A 17,188-nucleotide genomic window follows, 5' to 3' on the forward strand; every position below is an offset into this window, starting at 1 on the left:
GTAGGGAGCCTTAAGTTTGGGTGTTAATAAGTGAAAATGAGGGCCCTCATTCGCCATGGAGAAACGTTCTTGGGCACTGTGGTAACTTCATGCCTGGAAGGAGTCATATTTGCTGGGTAATTTTTGTAACTTAAACCAACCAAATTAGCCTTGAGAAACTATAGTTCTTAATCAGAGTATTGAACTCTACGCTCCATTAGTTGGAAGCATCACCAGGCTCCTTGCACAAAGGGTGGACATCGGGTTTGCAAAGTCGGCAAGTAGTCTGATTTTATTAATGCTGGGGGCAGCAGTGATCCCTGGGTTTAAGGTTGTTCATAGTACTCTGAGCACTTAGTAGGGTCAGGCACACAGTCACATCAGGTCAGCTGACCTGGCAAAATGTAGCAGTTAAGTGACATTTACCTTCCTTCTGTTCCCACCGGAAAACTTGTGAAGAGGAATAAAGGACAGTTTGGATACTACTAGAGATTGGGTTAATAATTCCAGTAAATGGGATTCCAAAAGTAATGGAAGTCGGGGAAGGTGAGAAATGCCAGCAGGCCCTGGTGTGTGTTTGTGGCTCGTGGGACTGCACCCACAGCAAGAGGCTGTTTTGGCTCAGGGAATGTTTGTTCTGGGGTTTTACTGCTATGAATGTTGACTGTGCCACTTAAATATGGTCTAATCACGGAACAGGGTGGGGAGGCCTTAAGTTCTCCGCTTCAGAAGGATGTCGCAGCCTGGAGACGTGGGTGTGTCCTCTGGTTCTGCCATGAATGGGATTCTAGAGTTTCTAAGTTCTATTGTTGCTCCTTCCAGGTGAGCTGAGAGATGGCCACTGGCAAGATGCATCTGTCCATGGGGTCCTCCAAAATGGCTGATGGATTCCAGAGCAAAGTGGTAGCACCTCGTTTTCCAAAGCTAGTCAGAGAGACAGAGGAGTCTGTAACTGTAAGTACCTGCTGTGGCTGGGCAGGACCTGTGTTAGGGCTGGAAACTCCCCCTGTGTCCCTCCTTCGCCTTCCCCTCGTGTTGTCTAGCAGCACTGTGAAGCTGGACCCCACCTCCCCATCGCTTTGCTGCCCGGCTTCTGCTGGAGGTGGCTGTCATGGTGCAGTGGGGGATTGTCGTGGTTTAAGCCCAGCCGGACTAATCACCACACAGCCGCTCACTCACTCCCCCTAGGTGGGGTGGGGGAGAGAACCAGAAGAGTAAAAGTGAGAAAACTCGTGGGCTGAGATAAAAACAGTTTAATAACTACAGCAAGAAACACCGCGCGGAGAAGCAAAGCAAAAGAAGGAATTAATTCACCACTTCCCGTTGGCAGGTAGGTGTTCAGCTATCTGCAGGGAAGCAGGGCTCTATCACGCGTAGCGGTTGCTCGGGAAGACAAACGCCATTACCCCGAATGTCCCCACCTTCCTTCTTCCTCCCCCGGCTTTATATACTGAGCATGATGTCATATGGTATGGAATATCCCTTTGGTCAGTTGGGGTCAGCTGTCCCGGCTGTGTTCCCTCCCAACTTCCCGTGCACCCCCAGCCCACTCACTGGTGGGGTGGGGTGAGGAGCAGAAAAGGCCTTGGTGCTGTGTGAGCCCTGCTCAACAGTAACTAAAACATTCCTGCTTTATCAACATTGTTTCCAGCCCAAATCCAAAACACAGCCCCATACAATCCAAAACACAGCCCCATACTAGCTGCTATGAAGAAAGTTAACCCCATCCCAGCCAAAACCAGCACATTCTCCACCCCTTATTCCATACCATTTACATCATGCTCAGGTCTCACACCATCCAAAACGTTCTCATTCCCTATCATCGCCCTTCCCATCCTTTGATATAGTACACAGATATCCTTCCCTTAGTCTATGGACCACCCCTGTGAAATATTTGTAAAATGTCCATAAATGTCCATTGAGTTCATGTAGTCCATAACTTTGGGCTCCATCTGTTATGGTGGTCACTCAGGAGAGAAGAGGTGTTGTATTGCATGGAGTTATTGGGCACCACAGCTAGCTCAGGTCGGGTCACTGCTGCACTTGCACTGCTTCTTGTAAGGCTTGTGCTCCATTGGTTCAGGTGGTTCCTGCTATAGTAATTCCTGTAACATATAACTCAAATTATGGATTAGTTTCACCCAGAATTAAATCACCTTGAGGTACACACTGGACTTCCCCATTCTTCTGCATTACCCACCAAGTGCACCCAGGTCCTTGAGCAAAAACAACCCCGCAAATAGGTTTACCTTTTCCTGAGGAAGGAATAACCCAGACTGTTTTTCCCAGCAAGTTCCTTATATGTACTACGGGAATCTTACCTCCTTCCACAGTGCGCAGGGGTTTTGATTGGGCAGGGCCAGGTCGACTGGCAGAGCCTCTAGTGTTAACTAGCCAAGTGGCTTCTGCTAAATGTGTATCCCAATGCTTGAACGCCCCAGCACCCATTGCTTTCAGTGTAGTTTTTAATATTGCGTTGTATCGTTCAATTTTCCCGGAGGCTGGTGCATGGTAGGGGATGTGATACACCCAGTCAATGCCATGCTCCTTGGCCCAGGTGTTAATGAGGTTGTTTCGGAAATGAGTCCCGTTGTCTGATTCAATTCTTTCAGGGGTGCTGTGTCGCCATAAAATGTGCTTTTCAAGGCCCAAGATAGTGTTCCGGGCAGTGGCATGGGTCACGGGGTATGTTTCCAACCATCCAGTAGTTGCTTCCACCATTGTAAGCACATGCTGCTTCCCGTGGCGGGTTTGTGGTAGTATGATATAATCAACCTGCCAGGCTTCCCCGTATTGATATTTCAGCCATCGTCCTCTATACCAAAAAGGCTTCAGCCGCTTAGCTTGTTTGATTATGGCACATGTTTGACATTCATGGATAACCTGTGCAATGGCATCAATAGTCAAGTCCACCCCTCGATCACGAGCCCATTTGTATGTTGCATCCCTTCCTAAATGTCCTGATGTGTCATGGGCCCATCGAGCTATAAATAGCTTACCCTTATGTTCCCAATCCAGATCCACCTGAGCTACTTCAATTCTAGCAGCTTGGTCCACCCGCTCATTGTTTCGATGTTCTTCAGTGGCACGACTCTTGGGTATGTGAGCATCTACATGACGTACTTTTACAACCAGGTTCTCTACCCGAGCAGCAATATCTTGCCATAATTCAGCAGCCCAGATGGGCTTACCTCTGCGCTGCCAGTTGCTCTGCTTCCATTGCTGTAGCCACCCCCACAGGGCATTTGCCACCATCCATGAGTCCGTATAGAGATAAAGTACTGGCCATTTCCCTCGTTCAGCAATATCTAAAGCCAGCTGAATGCCTTTCACCTCTGCAAATTGACTTGATTCACCTTGTCCTTCAGCAGTTTCTGCAACTTGTCGAGTAGGACTCCACACAGCACCTTTCCACCTTCGATGTTTTCCCACAATACTACAGGATCCATCTGTAAACGGGGCATATTGCTTCTCAGTCTCTGATAATTCATTATACAGAGGGGCCTCTTCAGCACGAGTCACCTCCTCTGGTGACAGTCCGAAGTTTCGGCCCTCTGGCCAGTCCATGATCACTTCCAGGATTCCCGGGCGGTCGGGGTTTCCCATCCGAGCCCGTTGCGTTATCAGTGCAACCCACTTACTCCATGTAGCATCAGCTGCGTGATGCGTAGAGGGGATCTTCCCTTTGAACATCCAGCCCAGCACAGGCAATCGAGGGGCCAAAAGGAGCTGTGCTTCAGTACCAACTACTTCCGAAGCAGCTCGAATTCCTTCATATGCTGCTAATATTTCTTTTTCAGTTGGAGTGTAATGGGCTTCAGATCCCCTATATCCCCGGCTCCAAAACCCTAGAGGTTGACCTCGAGTCTCTCCAGGTGCTTTCTGCCAGAGGCTCCAGGTGGGGCCGTTATCCCCAGCTGAGGTGTAAAGCACATTTTTCACGTCTTGTCCTGTCCGGACTGGCCCAAGCGCTACTGCATGAACTATCTCTCGTTTAATTTGTTCAAAGGCTTGCTGCTGTTCAGGGCCCCATTCAAAGTCGTTCTTCTTCCGGGTCACTCGATAGAGAGGGCTTACGATCAGACTATAACCTGGAATATGCATTCTCCAGAAACCCACAACACCTAAGAAAGCTTGTGTTTCCTTTTTGTTAGTTGGTGGAGACATAGCTGTTATTTTATTGATCACATCCATTGGGATATGACGACGCCCATCTTGCCATTTTATTCCTAAAAACTGAATTTCCTGTGCAGGCCCTTTGACCTTACTTTGTTTTATAGCAAAACCAGCTTTCAGGAGAATCTGGATTATTCTTCTCCCCTTCTCAAACACTTCCTCCACTGTGTTGCCCCACACAATGATGTCATCAATATACTGCAGGTGTTCGGGAGCTTTGCCTTGTTCCAGTGCACTCTGTATCAACCCATGACAAATGGTAGGACTATGTTTCCACCCCTGGGGCAGTCGATTCCAGGTGTACTGGATACCCCTCCATGTGAAAGCAAACTGTGGCCTGCACTCTGCTGCCAGAGGGATCGAGAAGAACGCGTTGGTGATATCTAGTGTTGCATACCATTTGGCAGCCTTTGACTCCAGTTCATACTGAAGTTCTAGCATGTCTGGTACGGCAGCACTCAGCAGCGGTGTGACTTCGTTCAGGCCTCGATAGTCCACTGTTAACCGCCACTCTCCGTTAGATTTTTTCACGGGCCATATGGGACTATTAAAGGGTGAATGAGTCTTACTGATCACTCCTTGACTTTCCAGTTGACGGATCAACTTATGGATGGGAACCAGTGAGTCTCGATTGGTGCGATATTGTCGCCGGTGCACTGTCATGGTAGCAATTGGCACCTGCTGTTCTTTAACTTGCAGCAACCCCACCACAGAAGGATCCTCTGTGAGACCAGGCAAGCTAGACAGCTGTTTAATTTCCTCCGTATTCAAAGCAGCTATACCAAAAGCCCACTGATACCCTTTTGAGTCTCTGAAGTACCCTCTCCTGAGATAGTCTATGCCAAGGATGCATGGAGCCTCTGGACCAGTCACAATAGGGTGCTTTTGCCACTCATTCCCAGTTAGGCTTACTTCAGCCTCCAACACAGACAGTTCTTGGGATCCCCCTGTCACTCCAGAAATACAGATGGATTCTGCCCCCTTGTAATCTGATGGAATTAGAGTACACTGTGCACCGGTGTCCACTAGAGCTTTATACTCCTGTGGGGCTGATGTGCCAGGCCATCGAATCCACACAGTCCAGTAAACTCGGTTGTCCCTTTCCTCCGCCTGGCCAAAGGCAGGGCCCCTCTACTCCTGGTCTGAGTCTTCATTACTTGCTTTTTGTACGTGCATAACAGAAGTCCCTTCATCAGGATCAAAAGTACCATCAGCCCTTCTACTTTGTCCAACAGACAATGGAGCAGTCATTTTTCTGGACGGATGCTTTTTAGCTGTTGTTTTTCCTTGCAATTCCTGCACCCGAGCTTCTAGTCTCCAGGTAGGTTGACCATCCCACCTCCTCATGTCCTCCCCCTGGTCATGCAGGAAGAACCACAGGGTTGCACGTGGTGTGCGCCACCGGTACCCTTTCGCCTGAACAGGGAAAAGCTGACTCTTAATAGCCGAGGCTCTGGTTGGAGTGGATGAGGAAAACCTACCCTTCTCAGATTGCTTGAACATGTTTTGAGTCAGTCTGTGTCTGTCCACAGCCGAGACACAAGCACACATGGAGGGAGCAAGGTTATCTTCATATTCTCGGAGTTGCCTGGCCAGTTCACCTATAGTTGGTGCCTCAATGTCTGTCCAGTTCATCATCGCCAGGGTGTGGGTGTAAGACGTCGCTGCATTCTGTACAAACTTGCGCCACATGGACCGTGTGCATTGGATTTCATCCGGGTCTTTGCATGCGTGGTCATTATAGATTACCTCCAACACGGCTAATTCCCTTAGATACTGGATGCCCCCCTCGATGTTGGTCCATTTCCTTCGAGAGTTTGCGAGTTCTTCCTTGAAGGGATATCTGTCCTTCACACTTGATAGAAGTCGCTGCCAAAGACTGAGGACCCCTGCCTTTTTTCCAATACCTTTGTCAATGGCCTTGTCCTTAGCAAGGGATCCCAGCTGCCGGGCTTCCTTACCCTCCAATTCCTGACTACTGGCCCCCATATCCCAGCATCGAAGTAACCAGCTGAGAATTAGCTCACCTGGTTGACGGCTGAAATCTTTTCGCATATCTCGTAGCTCACTTAGGGATAGGGAGCGGGTGGTTTCCGTTTCATTGATTATCTCAGCCTCTTCGTCCTGTTCTTGTGGCTGCTCTGCTGCAGAAGAGGCTGCCTCTTCTGATTCTTTTTCCCTCTTAGGGGAAGCTTCTTCATCCCTTACTAAACGAGCTGATTTCTGCTTCCACTGTTTCTTTTTAGTTATAGGGGCAACGGACACAGTGCCTGATTTATTTCCCCTCTCTTCTCCCTGAGGGTGCTGCATAGTATCAAGCAGTGCTTGGTAGATGCTGGCCCGGGCCCAGCACAACGCGGTAAGTTGTGCCTCTCTGGAGTAGCCATGGCATTTTTTTTTTCAAACATTCTACCACTTCATCAGGATCCTGTAGTTGTTCAGGGGTGAAAGTCCAGATCATTGGAGGTGAGAAGTTCTCTAGATACCTGCCCATATTCTCCCACATGCCGTGCCACCCGTGACCATACTCTCGTGGAACTTGGGTCATATTCCTAAATTGCTTGTTGACCTTAGAGAAAACTGAAGCAATATGTCTAAGGAATATCAATAGAAGTATTTTAACTGCCCAAGGATGTTCAAGGTACTGAGAGGTCATTGTCATGAGGGAGACAACATCACAGAAGAAGGAAGCAAGGGTGCTGTTCTGTATTTCCTCCACAAAAAAACTCTCAGAAGAAGGAGTATAATTGTTAAGTATCTCCACGAGATGGTACCCAAAATACAGTAATGGCTTCAGCGCAGAGACCAAACACCAGATTACCCAGCTCAAGGTCAGCGTTTTAAAAACAAATCTTCCAGGCAAAACGTCACTAATTACTGCAGAGCACAGCATACTGAAAAAGCGCAGGCCAATCTTTAACAGGTACAGCAAAAAGAAGATCATGGTGCAAATTAAACAGACTAATGTTGACCTATAACTTTTAAAGGATAGAAGTTCTGTTGAATCTGTTATTATCTCGAACCCTTCGAGCCCCACGTTGGGCGCCAAAAAGGACTGTCGTGGTTTAAGCCCAGCCGGACTAATCACCACACAGCCGCTCACTCACTCCCCCCAGGTGGGGTGGGGGAGAGAACCAGAAGAGTAAAAGTGAGAAAACTCGTGGGCTGAGATAAAAACAGTTTAATAACTACAGCAAGAAACACCGCGCGGAGAAGCAAAGCAAAAGAAGGAATTAATTCACCACTTCCCGTTGGCAGGCAGGTGTTCAGCTATCTGCAGGGAAGCAGGGCTCTATCACGCGTAGCGGTTGCTCGGGAAGACAAACGCCATTACCCCGAATGTCCCCACCTTCCTTCTTCCTCCCCCGGCTTTATATACTGAGCATGATGTCATATGGTATGGAATATCCCTTTGGTCAGTTGGGGTCAGCTGTCCCGGCTGTGTTCCCTCCCAACTTCCCGTGCACCCCCAGCCCACTCACTGGTGGGGTGGGGTGAGGAGCAGAAAAGGCCTTGGTGCTGTGTGAGCCCTGCTCAACAGTAACTAAAACATTCCTGCTTTATCAACATTGTTTCCAGCCCAAATCCAAAACACAGCCCCATACTAGCTGCTATGAAGAAAGTTAACCCCATCCCAGCCAAAACCAGCACAGGGATGAAGTGCGTGCTGCTTCGGGAAAGGTCCAGAGTCTTGCCTGGAGGCCAAGTTAAATGAATGTTCTGGGCATTGCACTGGCATAGCTGAAGCGTGAGCGTGTGCTTCGTTCCATCCTCTTTGTGTGGGCAGTAATATCTTCTGTCACGTAGGCATACTTGCCAGTGCTGCTCTGACCGTACCTGCCCTCCAGGCAGCCGGGCATGTGGTGGGCTGCTCGAGCTCTGCCTGAAGACGTGGCTGGTCCCAGACAGAACAGGTTGCAAAACAGTAATTGTATCTCATATCCTGTGTGGAGCACGGATCCAGCCCTGCAAACAGCAGTGGAGTCAGGGCGATTCCTCCTTCCCATCCACAGACGTCCCCTTTGCTGACTGGAGCTCACTTGACTGGAGGTGACCTAGTGCTCAGGCTCTGTCAAGGAGATATCTCCATGTACTTCTGCAGAGGGGTCTGTGAGGCCAGAACAGAGAGAAAACAAGTGCTAATTAAGAAGAAATAACTAAAACTTGGACCCATTCCTCTCCACGTCAGTCTTGGCACAACGCTGCTTTTCTGCTTTCCTCTGACTCACCCAGCTGTGACATCACACACGTGTTGGTTGTGAGAATTGTGCAAGGATAGAGTTTGGGGATTTCTGATAACTCCTCCCCACTCTCTTCAAAGGTCACTGGCTCAATCCAGCAAAACTAAAAAGAAAACAAATGCCCAAAGAGCAGAAATCCCCAAACATGTCACATCAAATCATGAAGGAGAAGCTAACGGCAGGGCAGAGCCACTTGGTTAGAGCGTGTGTGTTCGGCTCTGTATCATTAATTTACTGACGTTAAATATTTCAGCAGGTAACTTAGGGGACTTCCAGGACTATCCTAGTGGCTATGATCACAAATTATTCATCAGTGGCACTTGAACAAGAAAAGTCTTTCTGAACAAAGGCATCTGTGTAACTCTTGCTGGTGTTTTGCATTTCAGCTGACTCCTTCCACCTTCCTGAAGGAGATGTCTCTCACCACCGAGCAGAGGCTGGCCAGCACTCGGGAGATGAGGCGGCCCCGGATTATCCAGCTTCTAGACATGAGTGAAACCTCCCATCAAAAGGTAGCCTTTTCCTGCCCTTTTCCTTGCTGTTTGTGACATTTGAAGAGGGTGCGTGCTTGTGACAGGCCTGCCTCCAGCTTCTCTGAATACCTCGGTGACTAGATCCTGTTGTCCTTTCCAACTCCTGAGTGACTAGCGATAGGACAAGAAGAAATGACCTCAAGTTGCGCCAGGGGAGGTTTAGACTGGATGTTAGGAAAAATGTCTTTCCGGAGAGAGCGGTGAAGCATTGGAAGAGGCTGCCCAGGGAGGTGGTGGAGTCACCATCCCTGGAGGTGTTCAAGGAATGTGTGGACATGGCACTGCGGGACATGGTTTAGTGGGCATGGTGGTGTTGGGTCGGTGGTTGGACTTGATGATCTTACAGGTCTTTTCCAACCTTAGTGATTCTGTGAACTGCTGGTGGTGGTGGAGTTCCTTCTGCTGGGGGAAAAGTAAAACATTTTTCCCCCATGAGGCATTGAAGTCCTGATATGCTTAGTAGCCAATACGAATAACCTCTGCTGAACTTGGTGGGTTTTGCTGGAATTTAGCTACCAGTGCTAAAGCCCGATACTGGGGGAAGGCTGGGGCAGGACACCAGGGTGCGAGCTTGCCATTTTCCATCCTCCTGCTGAAATAGTCACATCTCGCTTCGGTACAGTTGCTGGCAAATGCTTGGGGTCATAGGACTCCCTCAACGGTGGCAGCATTGGCCTTTGAAAGCTGAGGGCCTACGGTAATTATTCAAGATTTAACAAAACCAATTGCATTAATGCTTTGGGTTGGAACAATGTGTGGGACCCTTGCAGGGTGTTAGAAATTGCAGGCTGCCAGATATACAGGGGAATCACACTGGGCAGAGGTGACGTGGAGGTGCTTTATCTGGATCAACGTTTACTTTCAAGCTGCTTTTCTTACAGGACTGCTCAGTACAACACGCAGTCCAAATGGGTAGATTGCTGAGGTAGGCTGTTGAGTGGAAAATTGCCAGCCAGAGACCTGTAACGAATTGGTTAAGGATTGCCCTAGACAGCACGGGAGGTTGGGAATGCGTCAGACGAGTGCACAAATAACTGGCAGTGTGCCGCAGCCACACATGGAGACCTGCCCATGTCTTTCGAGGGGGAGCAGTGCAGCTGGAAGAGGGGGGACAAAGCAGGGAGGAATTTCCTCAAAGTAATGCCTCTGCTCTGTAAGCATTTGCTGTTTGTGTATGTTTTCAGCCATGCTTCTGCAGTGGTGTTAATTAAGAGCAATAATAGAATACAGTAAAGCATCCCTTTTAAAGCTCATGGCAAAAGGAGATCTCAAGTCCAGTCTTACTCAAGTTGCCCAGTAATGCTGAGAAAAGAGCTGAACCTTATCACCATCCAATGTTCCCCTCACATGTCTTTTTCCTAACTACTGTTACTTTCTTGTTGGCCTTACCTCCTCTGGTACTGTTCTCTTCTTACTGATTTCTAGGCTCTATATCAAAAAATGATATCTGGGGATGTGTGGGACTTGGTCTCTCTGTCTCAGAGTAAAGATCATCCCGAAATGGTTTCCCACGGAGTCTCATGTAAATTCTTGGGTTTCGCTTGCTCCATGAGCGCTCATGGCTCTTTCAGTAAGTGCTCCAGAGCTGTGTGACCCCGTTAGCACAGGGCTCTGCTGGAGGTAAGCGCTGCCGTGCATTTTGGAGAAGGAAACCTGGAGAAACACCTCCCAAAAGAGCTTCTTAGCCTGAGCCCGCTCAGCGTGGCCCAGAAACTTTTGCTGAGCTCAGAACACAGGTGGGTGAGCTCCTGTTTCCCTAGTGTGAGCTGGGCAGACATAGTCACCAAGAGACTGTACTTCCCGGGAGATCAATGTAGGAATCTCATTCATGAATCTTTTTGCCAGCAGCTGAACCTCTCACTGCTCTCTCTTGCATCTCCAGTTCTCCTCAGTTGACCTGGACCAGAGCTTGTTTCAGCCTTTTCCATCAGAGGTGGTGTTTCAGAGCTACGTCCCCTGCAAGGTCTATGAAGTGCCGCTGATTCTGAGGAACACCGACAAGGTAAGTGCTGGGACGTGGAGGTTTAACGCCGTGCTGGAAGAGGAGAGCAGTATAATTCACGTGGTATACAGCATAGCGAGTTATCTGCTGCAGCGCAGCACGTCAGAATCAAATGTCTCACCACCTTTATTTTGCAAGCTGGTGGAAATCTTCCCATGCTGGAGATTCTCCCCCTGATTTTGGCCATGCGTTGGTGGTATCTAGCCCAAAGGAGCTTTTCTAGTCAGCATCCTTCCCCTTGAAATCCCCGGATTGAGGGGAATGTCGAGGGCTGTACAGTCCGTACCTGCCCTCATGCTTTACCTCGAGTGTGTATCATGTCCTGGTGGCTCCTTGGTTAATCTTGGTTTCTGGCAGGGCATCTCTGCCTCTCACAGCCTGTTTAGCTGCCTCTGCAGCTCACTGTCAGAGCACAGGCGTTGAGTCTTCTCCGCTTTATGTTGGAATAAGTTACAATTAGTGGTGTTAGCACTCCAGAAAGGGTGTTTTGAAACAGCAGTGGAAGCGGACTGATTTAGCAGGAGCAGTGGGAGGCCTTTAGGGGCCACTTTAGGCTCCTGGTAAGTGTAATTCAGTTCTGCCCAGGTTTTTCTAAGGCAACGTGGCTCTCTGCTTTCCCTTTGGAGAACCACAGCCCATCCACAGTAACATGCTCTTGAAGGTCTCCACCTTTACTTGAAAAAATTGTGATCGTTTTGAGATTTCCCAAGGAAGTTGAGAAGGGAAAAGTTGAAAAACGTCAGCAATTTTCTTCCACTGTAAAGAGGAGAATTGAGACCTTCTGAATTTCATCAGGGGAAACATTTGCTTGAGTGAGGCATGTGCCAAGAGCAAGGTGGTGGGAAAAGAGAGGAGTGAGGAAAGGAGCTGAGTTAGAAGGTGCTCTGGGAGAGAACTTTGTACAGGCAAGGGTTTCTCTTGACACCTAGCAGTAAGTGTGCTGGCAGCAGAGAAGGGTCAGAAAAAGAAAGGTGTAATTAAAGACAGTCTTGTATACTGAAGAGTAAGACGTATCCATGAGAGGAGGGCGGCAGGATGGGAAGATGGAAGTGTGCACGAGAGCGGGTGAATTAACCCCCTCTCCAAATCTCCCTGTTGGGGGAAACAAACAGGTGGACAAAAAAGCGCTGTTGGGGCATATGGCAGGTGGAGGAACAGCAAGAGAAGTCAAAGTATATTTGGAGATGACAGGTTTTGACAGGGACCCGGTTGAAAAGAAGCCCCTTTGGCAAGGGAGGGTGCAGGCGTGGTCCCTCAGTTATTCCTGGAGAGTGCTGCGCCATTCCTGGTCTGGCGTTCAGCTCGGGGATATTGGAAAGATGCAGCGTGGATGCCCATGCCCCAGGGATACCATTCATGTGGTCCACAGTGATTCTGGGCACTCTTTCCTGTAGGTGTCCTTTCCTGATTAAAGTGTGCCTCAGTTTCTCTTTCCCTATGGCTCTGCTTCATTCCCACTAAGTCTTTTGGCTTCAGCTGCTCCATTATCCATGTGGCACTTCAAAATGTTTGTCTTTGCCAAGTACCAGCCAACAGGCAAACAGTTAATTTGCTCTGTTCCTGCTCCCTCAAGTGGAAAAGAACGTCTGCAGCAACATTTCTGCCATTCCCAGTAAAAAATCCTAAACTTGTACAGCTGCACCTTGGGATTTGTATGCCCCGAAAGGGGAGGCAATGTGTGAACTGTTGATTTTTTTCCAAAATGAATTAGTTTTGAAGCTAGCAAGACCTCAACCATTGGACAGTGCTGGTGTGAAAGTAAGATCGGCTCTAAGGAAAATCCTTGGCATATTTAAGTACACAAAGTTAGAGATGATAGTCCCAAGAGAGGTTATTATATTTTACTTTCGTTGGCTTTTGATAATGTCCTAGAGAAAAGCAACATGTGCTCTGTCTCAGTTTTCTCACCAGTTTCCCAGATTCTTCTGAATCATACTGACTTATACTGCATGGTAGCCTGGTGCTGTCTGCTCCATCAAAATCCAGCTGACAGCAAAGTGTATTCCAAAGAGAGGCTCTGTAATCATTCAAATACAGAAGCGCTTTGCTACATACTTCCTGTTTGTACCTGTGTTTTGTACAAGTGCTTTTCTGTCTTCAGGCTGCTCCTCACGTCTTCTGGGTGGCTTTTGCTGAAGGTCTTATCTCATCTCCCAAGGGATTTGGTGACCAAAATGTTTGTCTGCAGTGTGAAATTGGCTCTGGGAACTCGCTGCCCCAGGGCATTGCTGGGAGCAAAGGGAGATTGGAGAGTTCAGGACTGCCTGGGCCGTGGGTTATGAGGCTCGGGTGGGTGGTGCAGAATGAATCTCCACGTTTGCCAAGCCTCGTGTGGGTTCGTTGTTTCTCAGTGAAGCTGCCTGTCAGTCAAAATCACCTGTTTTAGACTTTCTGAGATGAGATTTGGTGCTCAGGGATTGATATCCATGTGCTAGAAAATGCCTGTGTGCAGTCTCTGTGTTTGTGGCATCCCAGAGAGCAGAAACTTGCAGCAGGGTGCCTGCAGGGGCTCCCGGGTGTGGGGAGGAATGCCCAGAGATCTGCCTTGCCTGCACTGGCAGCTGCCTGGCTACAATCAGCAGGCAGCAAGAGCCTCCAGAGAGCTGGGATTGGCTTTTAATAATGAAACCACACTGTGAGTCAGTGCTGGTCATGTATCTCAGGGCAGAAAATGCCTTTGAAGCCCATAATTGATAGGCACAGCCTGGGGGGGTCGTCTGGCTTGCCATTATTGTGGTAAGTTGACTGCTCTGATCTTCTGCATCAGCCTTTCCTTGTAGAGTATCATGGTTGTTCCTTGCTTCTTTACAGCCCCCTTTAAATTCTCTTAGCCATCTCCTTGTTTCTGGGGTTGTCCCTTTGTTTTCCTATGTTCCTCCTTTTGCTCCTCAGCTTGCTTTTATTCCCAGTAAGGCCACAATGTCTGTGGTCTCCTTCTCTTGTTGGTCTGCCTGCATGACTCTGTAGCATCGCAGCTCGACTGCCCCGCTCAAACCTGGTAGGTTAGAAGTGAATTTCTTCCTTGCCCCAGTATAACACGTCCTGTTTTGCCTTCAGATGATACATTCCCCCTTTAGAGGTGTGATGGCATGGATGTGCGCAGGCAGAAGCAAGCAGGTTCTCTGGGTTTGTTGACTATGTGGATGACTTGATTCTGGTATCGTATCGCCATGCTGCTGGTGTCTTATCTGCTTGGCACTTCCTTCACAGCAGGGCATTGCCCTACTGCCTCTGGCCTGGAGCTATTTTGCCCCAGCCGAAGGGATTCAGGTCCACCCTTGTGTATTATGTGTATGTACCTCGAGAGGTAAAAGTGCTTTGGAAAGGTGGTTGAGGAAGGATGTCACCAGGGCATGGCTAGGTCTCTTCTCCTCGTGTTTCCACAGCTGGCAAAGTCATAGTTTCATGTCTTTCCTGCAGGTTCCTCGGCTGGTGAAGGTCGTCCTGGAGAGGTCACCTTATTTCAAGTTGATCGGCCCCAGGGATGTGTACCATAAGGTAGCACCTGGCATGCGTTCCACTTTCCGCATCCTTTTCAGCCCTGAGGAGAACAAGGTGAGAGTGGAGGTGCCAAGAGGTTGGTGCCTTCAGGGGAAGCTGCACCTGCAGGGCCGGATTCAGAACAGGGCATCTTGTGTATAAAGTAATTGCTTTTTTTGCATGCCGGTTGTAGTCCACCCCCTGCTGTGAGGTCTGCTCCAGGCTGCAGCTGGTCACATCTTGGCATTGCAGGGTGCTGTTAGGCGCTGCACAGGGACTCGCAGGCTCTGCTTTCCCTCCCTGTGCTTTCTTGAGCATTCGTGAGGGAAGGTGCATGTGGAACATTAGGAAAGTGGCAGGGAGGGGTGTTGAGAAGATGTTTAGCCATCTCAATGGCAGGGGTTTAATTCTTATGGAAAATCCTAGAGGCATGAGTAGATCCAGAGAGGTTTTCTCTTTCCCACCTGGCAGCCACTTCCCTGCCTGGCTCTGGACTGGAGCAAAGATGATGCTTTTTCATCCCCTGTGTTTCCAAGCCTTGCAGCCGTGCTGTCCCTGAGGATACTTGCCTGTCTGCGATCCAGCTGCGAGTGCAGGGGAGAGGGAGTGCTGTGCCCATGGCAGGGAGCCAGGCTAGTGCAGAGCCACTGAGCTCTAGATGTCCTTAACTCAGTAGGAGGTTGATGTGCTGCAGATGACAGTGAGACATCTGCGGCGACACCCTGGCAGGGTTCTGAACTGGGTTTTGTGCCCCGTGCAGGGGTTGTGCAGGGCATTGGGAGACGGGTGCGTGCTGCTTGGTGAGGAGCACGTGGGGGTTTATACAGCCGAATCAGAATTTTGTACAAATCGAACATTTTGTCTCGTCCTTGGTGGAGCGTGAGTCAGCGAAGTACCCGAGTGCTGTAGCTCAGCTAGAAATGCATCAGTAGCATGGTCAGGAGGTGTACAGCACCTTGAAAACCCCTTAGCAAAGAGGCAGGCTCTGGGAAATGGTTCTGTAAAGCCAGCTGCGTTGGGCTTGCAGTTGCTGGCATGCAGAATATCTGTGGCTTAGCTGTGGAAGGCTTATGAGTGCTCCCTTGGCACAACCTCTGCCTCTCTGCTGCTCCATGATCCACTGGGATTGTGGACAACCCAGTGAATTGGGATGCAGGTACAAACCCCTCTGTCAAGGCTGGCGAGTCTTCCTGGTGTGGAGCTGGTTTCTATAATTCTCTTGATTTGAATCTGTTCTTCCCCAGGGTAAGTCTGACTTCAGTGAAGTCGCTCACGATTCAGGGGAGTAAAATTGCAGCTAAGCCCTAACTAAAAGGACCATGGGAGTTGTTAGTGGCTGAAATGCCATGTGCCATGCAGGCCTTCCTTGAAAAATGAGCCATTTCCTATTGTCTCGCAGTCATTTGGGAATGTGCCACGTGATTGGACTGTCAGAAAGTGAATAAATAGCTGACATGTCTCTTTGTTTATTGGCACTTGTGTTACAAATACGAAATGCTAATTCTTCTGTTGGGCAACATGTGCAATTAGTTGTTCTTGCTGCTTCTGATTGATGCATTTCTGTTTTATGGCTCCGGTTGTACAGCGGGAGTGTTCTCGTGCCGCCTGTGTTCCCAGGTCTCCTTGCGCGATGGTCTGACAGTCTCTGCCTAACTGGAAACCATCGTGGAACTGACTGGCAAATAAACAACAGCCAGAAATACTGACATTTGTGTGTCCTTTAGGCTTATCAATAGATTATCTTAAAGGAAGAAGGAAGGAAGACGACTATAAAACCACAGCACAGCCTATTTTGTTTTGTCCTCTTGCTCTTTTCACTGTAGCAATACAATATTTTCAGGCAATCCAAGTTCAGTCTGTGAGGTTTGCAAAATTCATTACCGATGCTCAGTGGAGGCTGAATTAATGCTCATTGATTAATATGAAATATGACAGGACGATGAGCTGTTCCATTACTGAAATGAACTCCTTTAAAATTCAGTCCAGCCGTGTTAGATGTTTTGTAGCACACGGAAGCTATTCCAAGTATACTTTCAAGAAGACTCCTGGGAGGAGGAAAGGGGCAGAAGATCAAGGCAAATGGCCCTGCGCAAAATGAACCTGGAGCGAAGGGACTGATTTCAAAGCATCCTGTGACTTGGTGGCTGAGGGAGGCAGGAGGAGGGGTACCCCTTCTCGTCTGAAGCCATCTTCATCCTCCAGCCTCCCTCCTCTCTTTTAACGGCCCTTATTTTCCAGCCTTGATGGTATCATGGTTTCAGCAGGGAGCTTGCCCTGTTTGACTTACTATGCTACCTCCTGCTGCAAGGATCTCTTCTTTGCAGTTGCCTGCTGCAAGGAACCCAGTGAGGTGTTTAGGATCGGTTCTACAGTAAAACTGACATCGGAGTTTGCTGGCATACTGGGCAGTTAAGGCTGCTATCTCTGTGACAGTAATGAATGTTAGCCTGAGTTTGCAAAGAGCTTGAAGTGACACCTTTGATACAAGCAGTTGCTTTAATTTCAGCGGGTGCTAATTCAAATGCCATCGGTGATGCTTTGCAGGCCAGAGCTTGTAACTTACTGCTTATCAAAGGGGAGTAAGAGAAGAGGAACCATCGTACAATGAACTGTATTTTCCCTGAAACTGAGAGCGGAGCTGTATGAAGCATGAAGTTGTATTTTCATGAAAATCTATAGCCTGAAGCTGCATCTAAACACAACGGTCTTTAAAGCATAGAAGTGATGCAACCCCTCCCTCACCCAGGCATGTTTACTTAGAGACCTGGTTTTAAACA

At 48.7% G+C, this 17,188-nt stretch overlaps 1 protein-coding gene across 1 annotated transcript in view; it reads left to right on the top strand.

The window, feature by feature from the left end:
• The first annotated feature begins 829 nt into the window (after positions 1–829).
• The window catches only part of LOC132321533 (hydrocephalus-inducing protein homolog), a 49,026-nt gene continuing 32,667 nt past the window's right edge, over positions 830–17,188 (top strand). Inside the window, exons 1-4 of the mRNA XM_059835033.1 lie at positions 830–933; positions 8,783–8,908; positions 10,812–10,931; positions 14,352–14,486. Coding sequence (XP_059691016.1) covers positions 841–933; positions 8,783–8,908; positions 10,812–10,931; positions 14,352–14,486 — 474 coding nt within the window. The 5' untranslated portion in view covers positions 830–840. The remainder of the gene's footprint in view (positions 934–8,782; positions 8,909–10,811; positions 10,932–14,351; positions 14,487–17,188) is intronic.

Source organism: Gavia stellata, unplaced genomic scaffold (genome assembly GCF_030936135.1).
Source record: "Gavia stellata isolate bGavSte3 unplaced genomic scaffold, bGavSte3.hap2 HAP2_SCAFFOLD_105, whole genome shotgun sequence".
In the NCBI taxonomy this organism is placed as follows: Eukaryota; Metazoa; Chordata; class Aves; order Gaviiformes; family Gaviidae; genus Gavia; species Gavia stellata.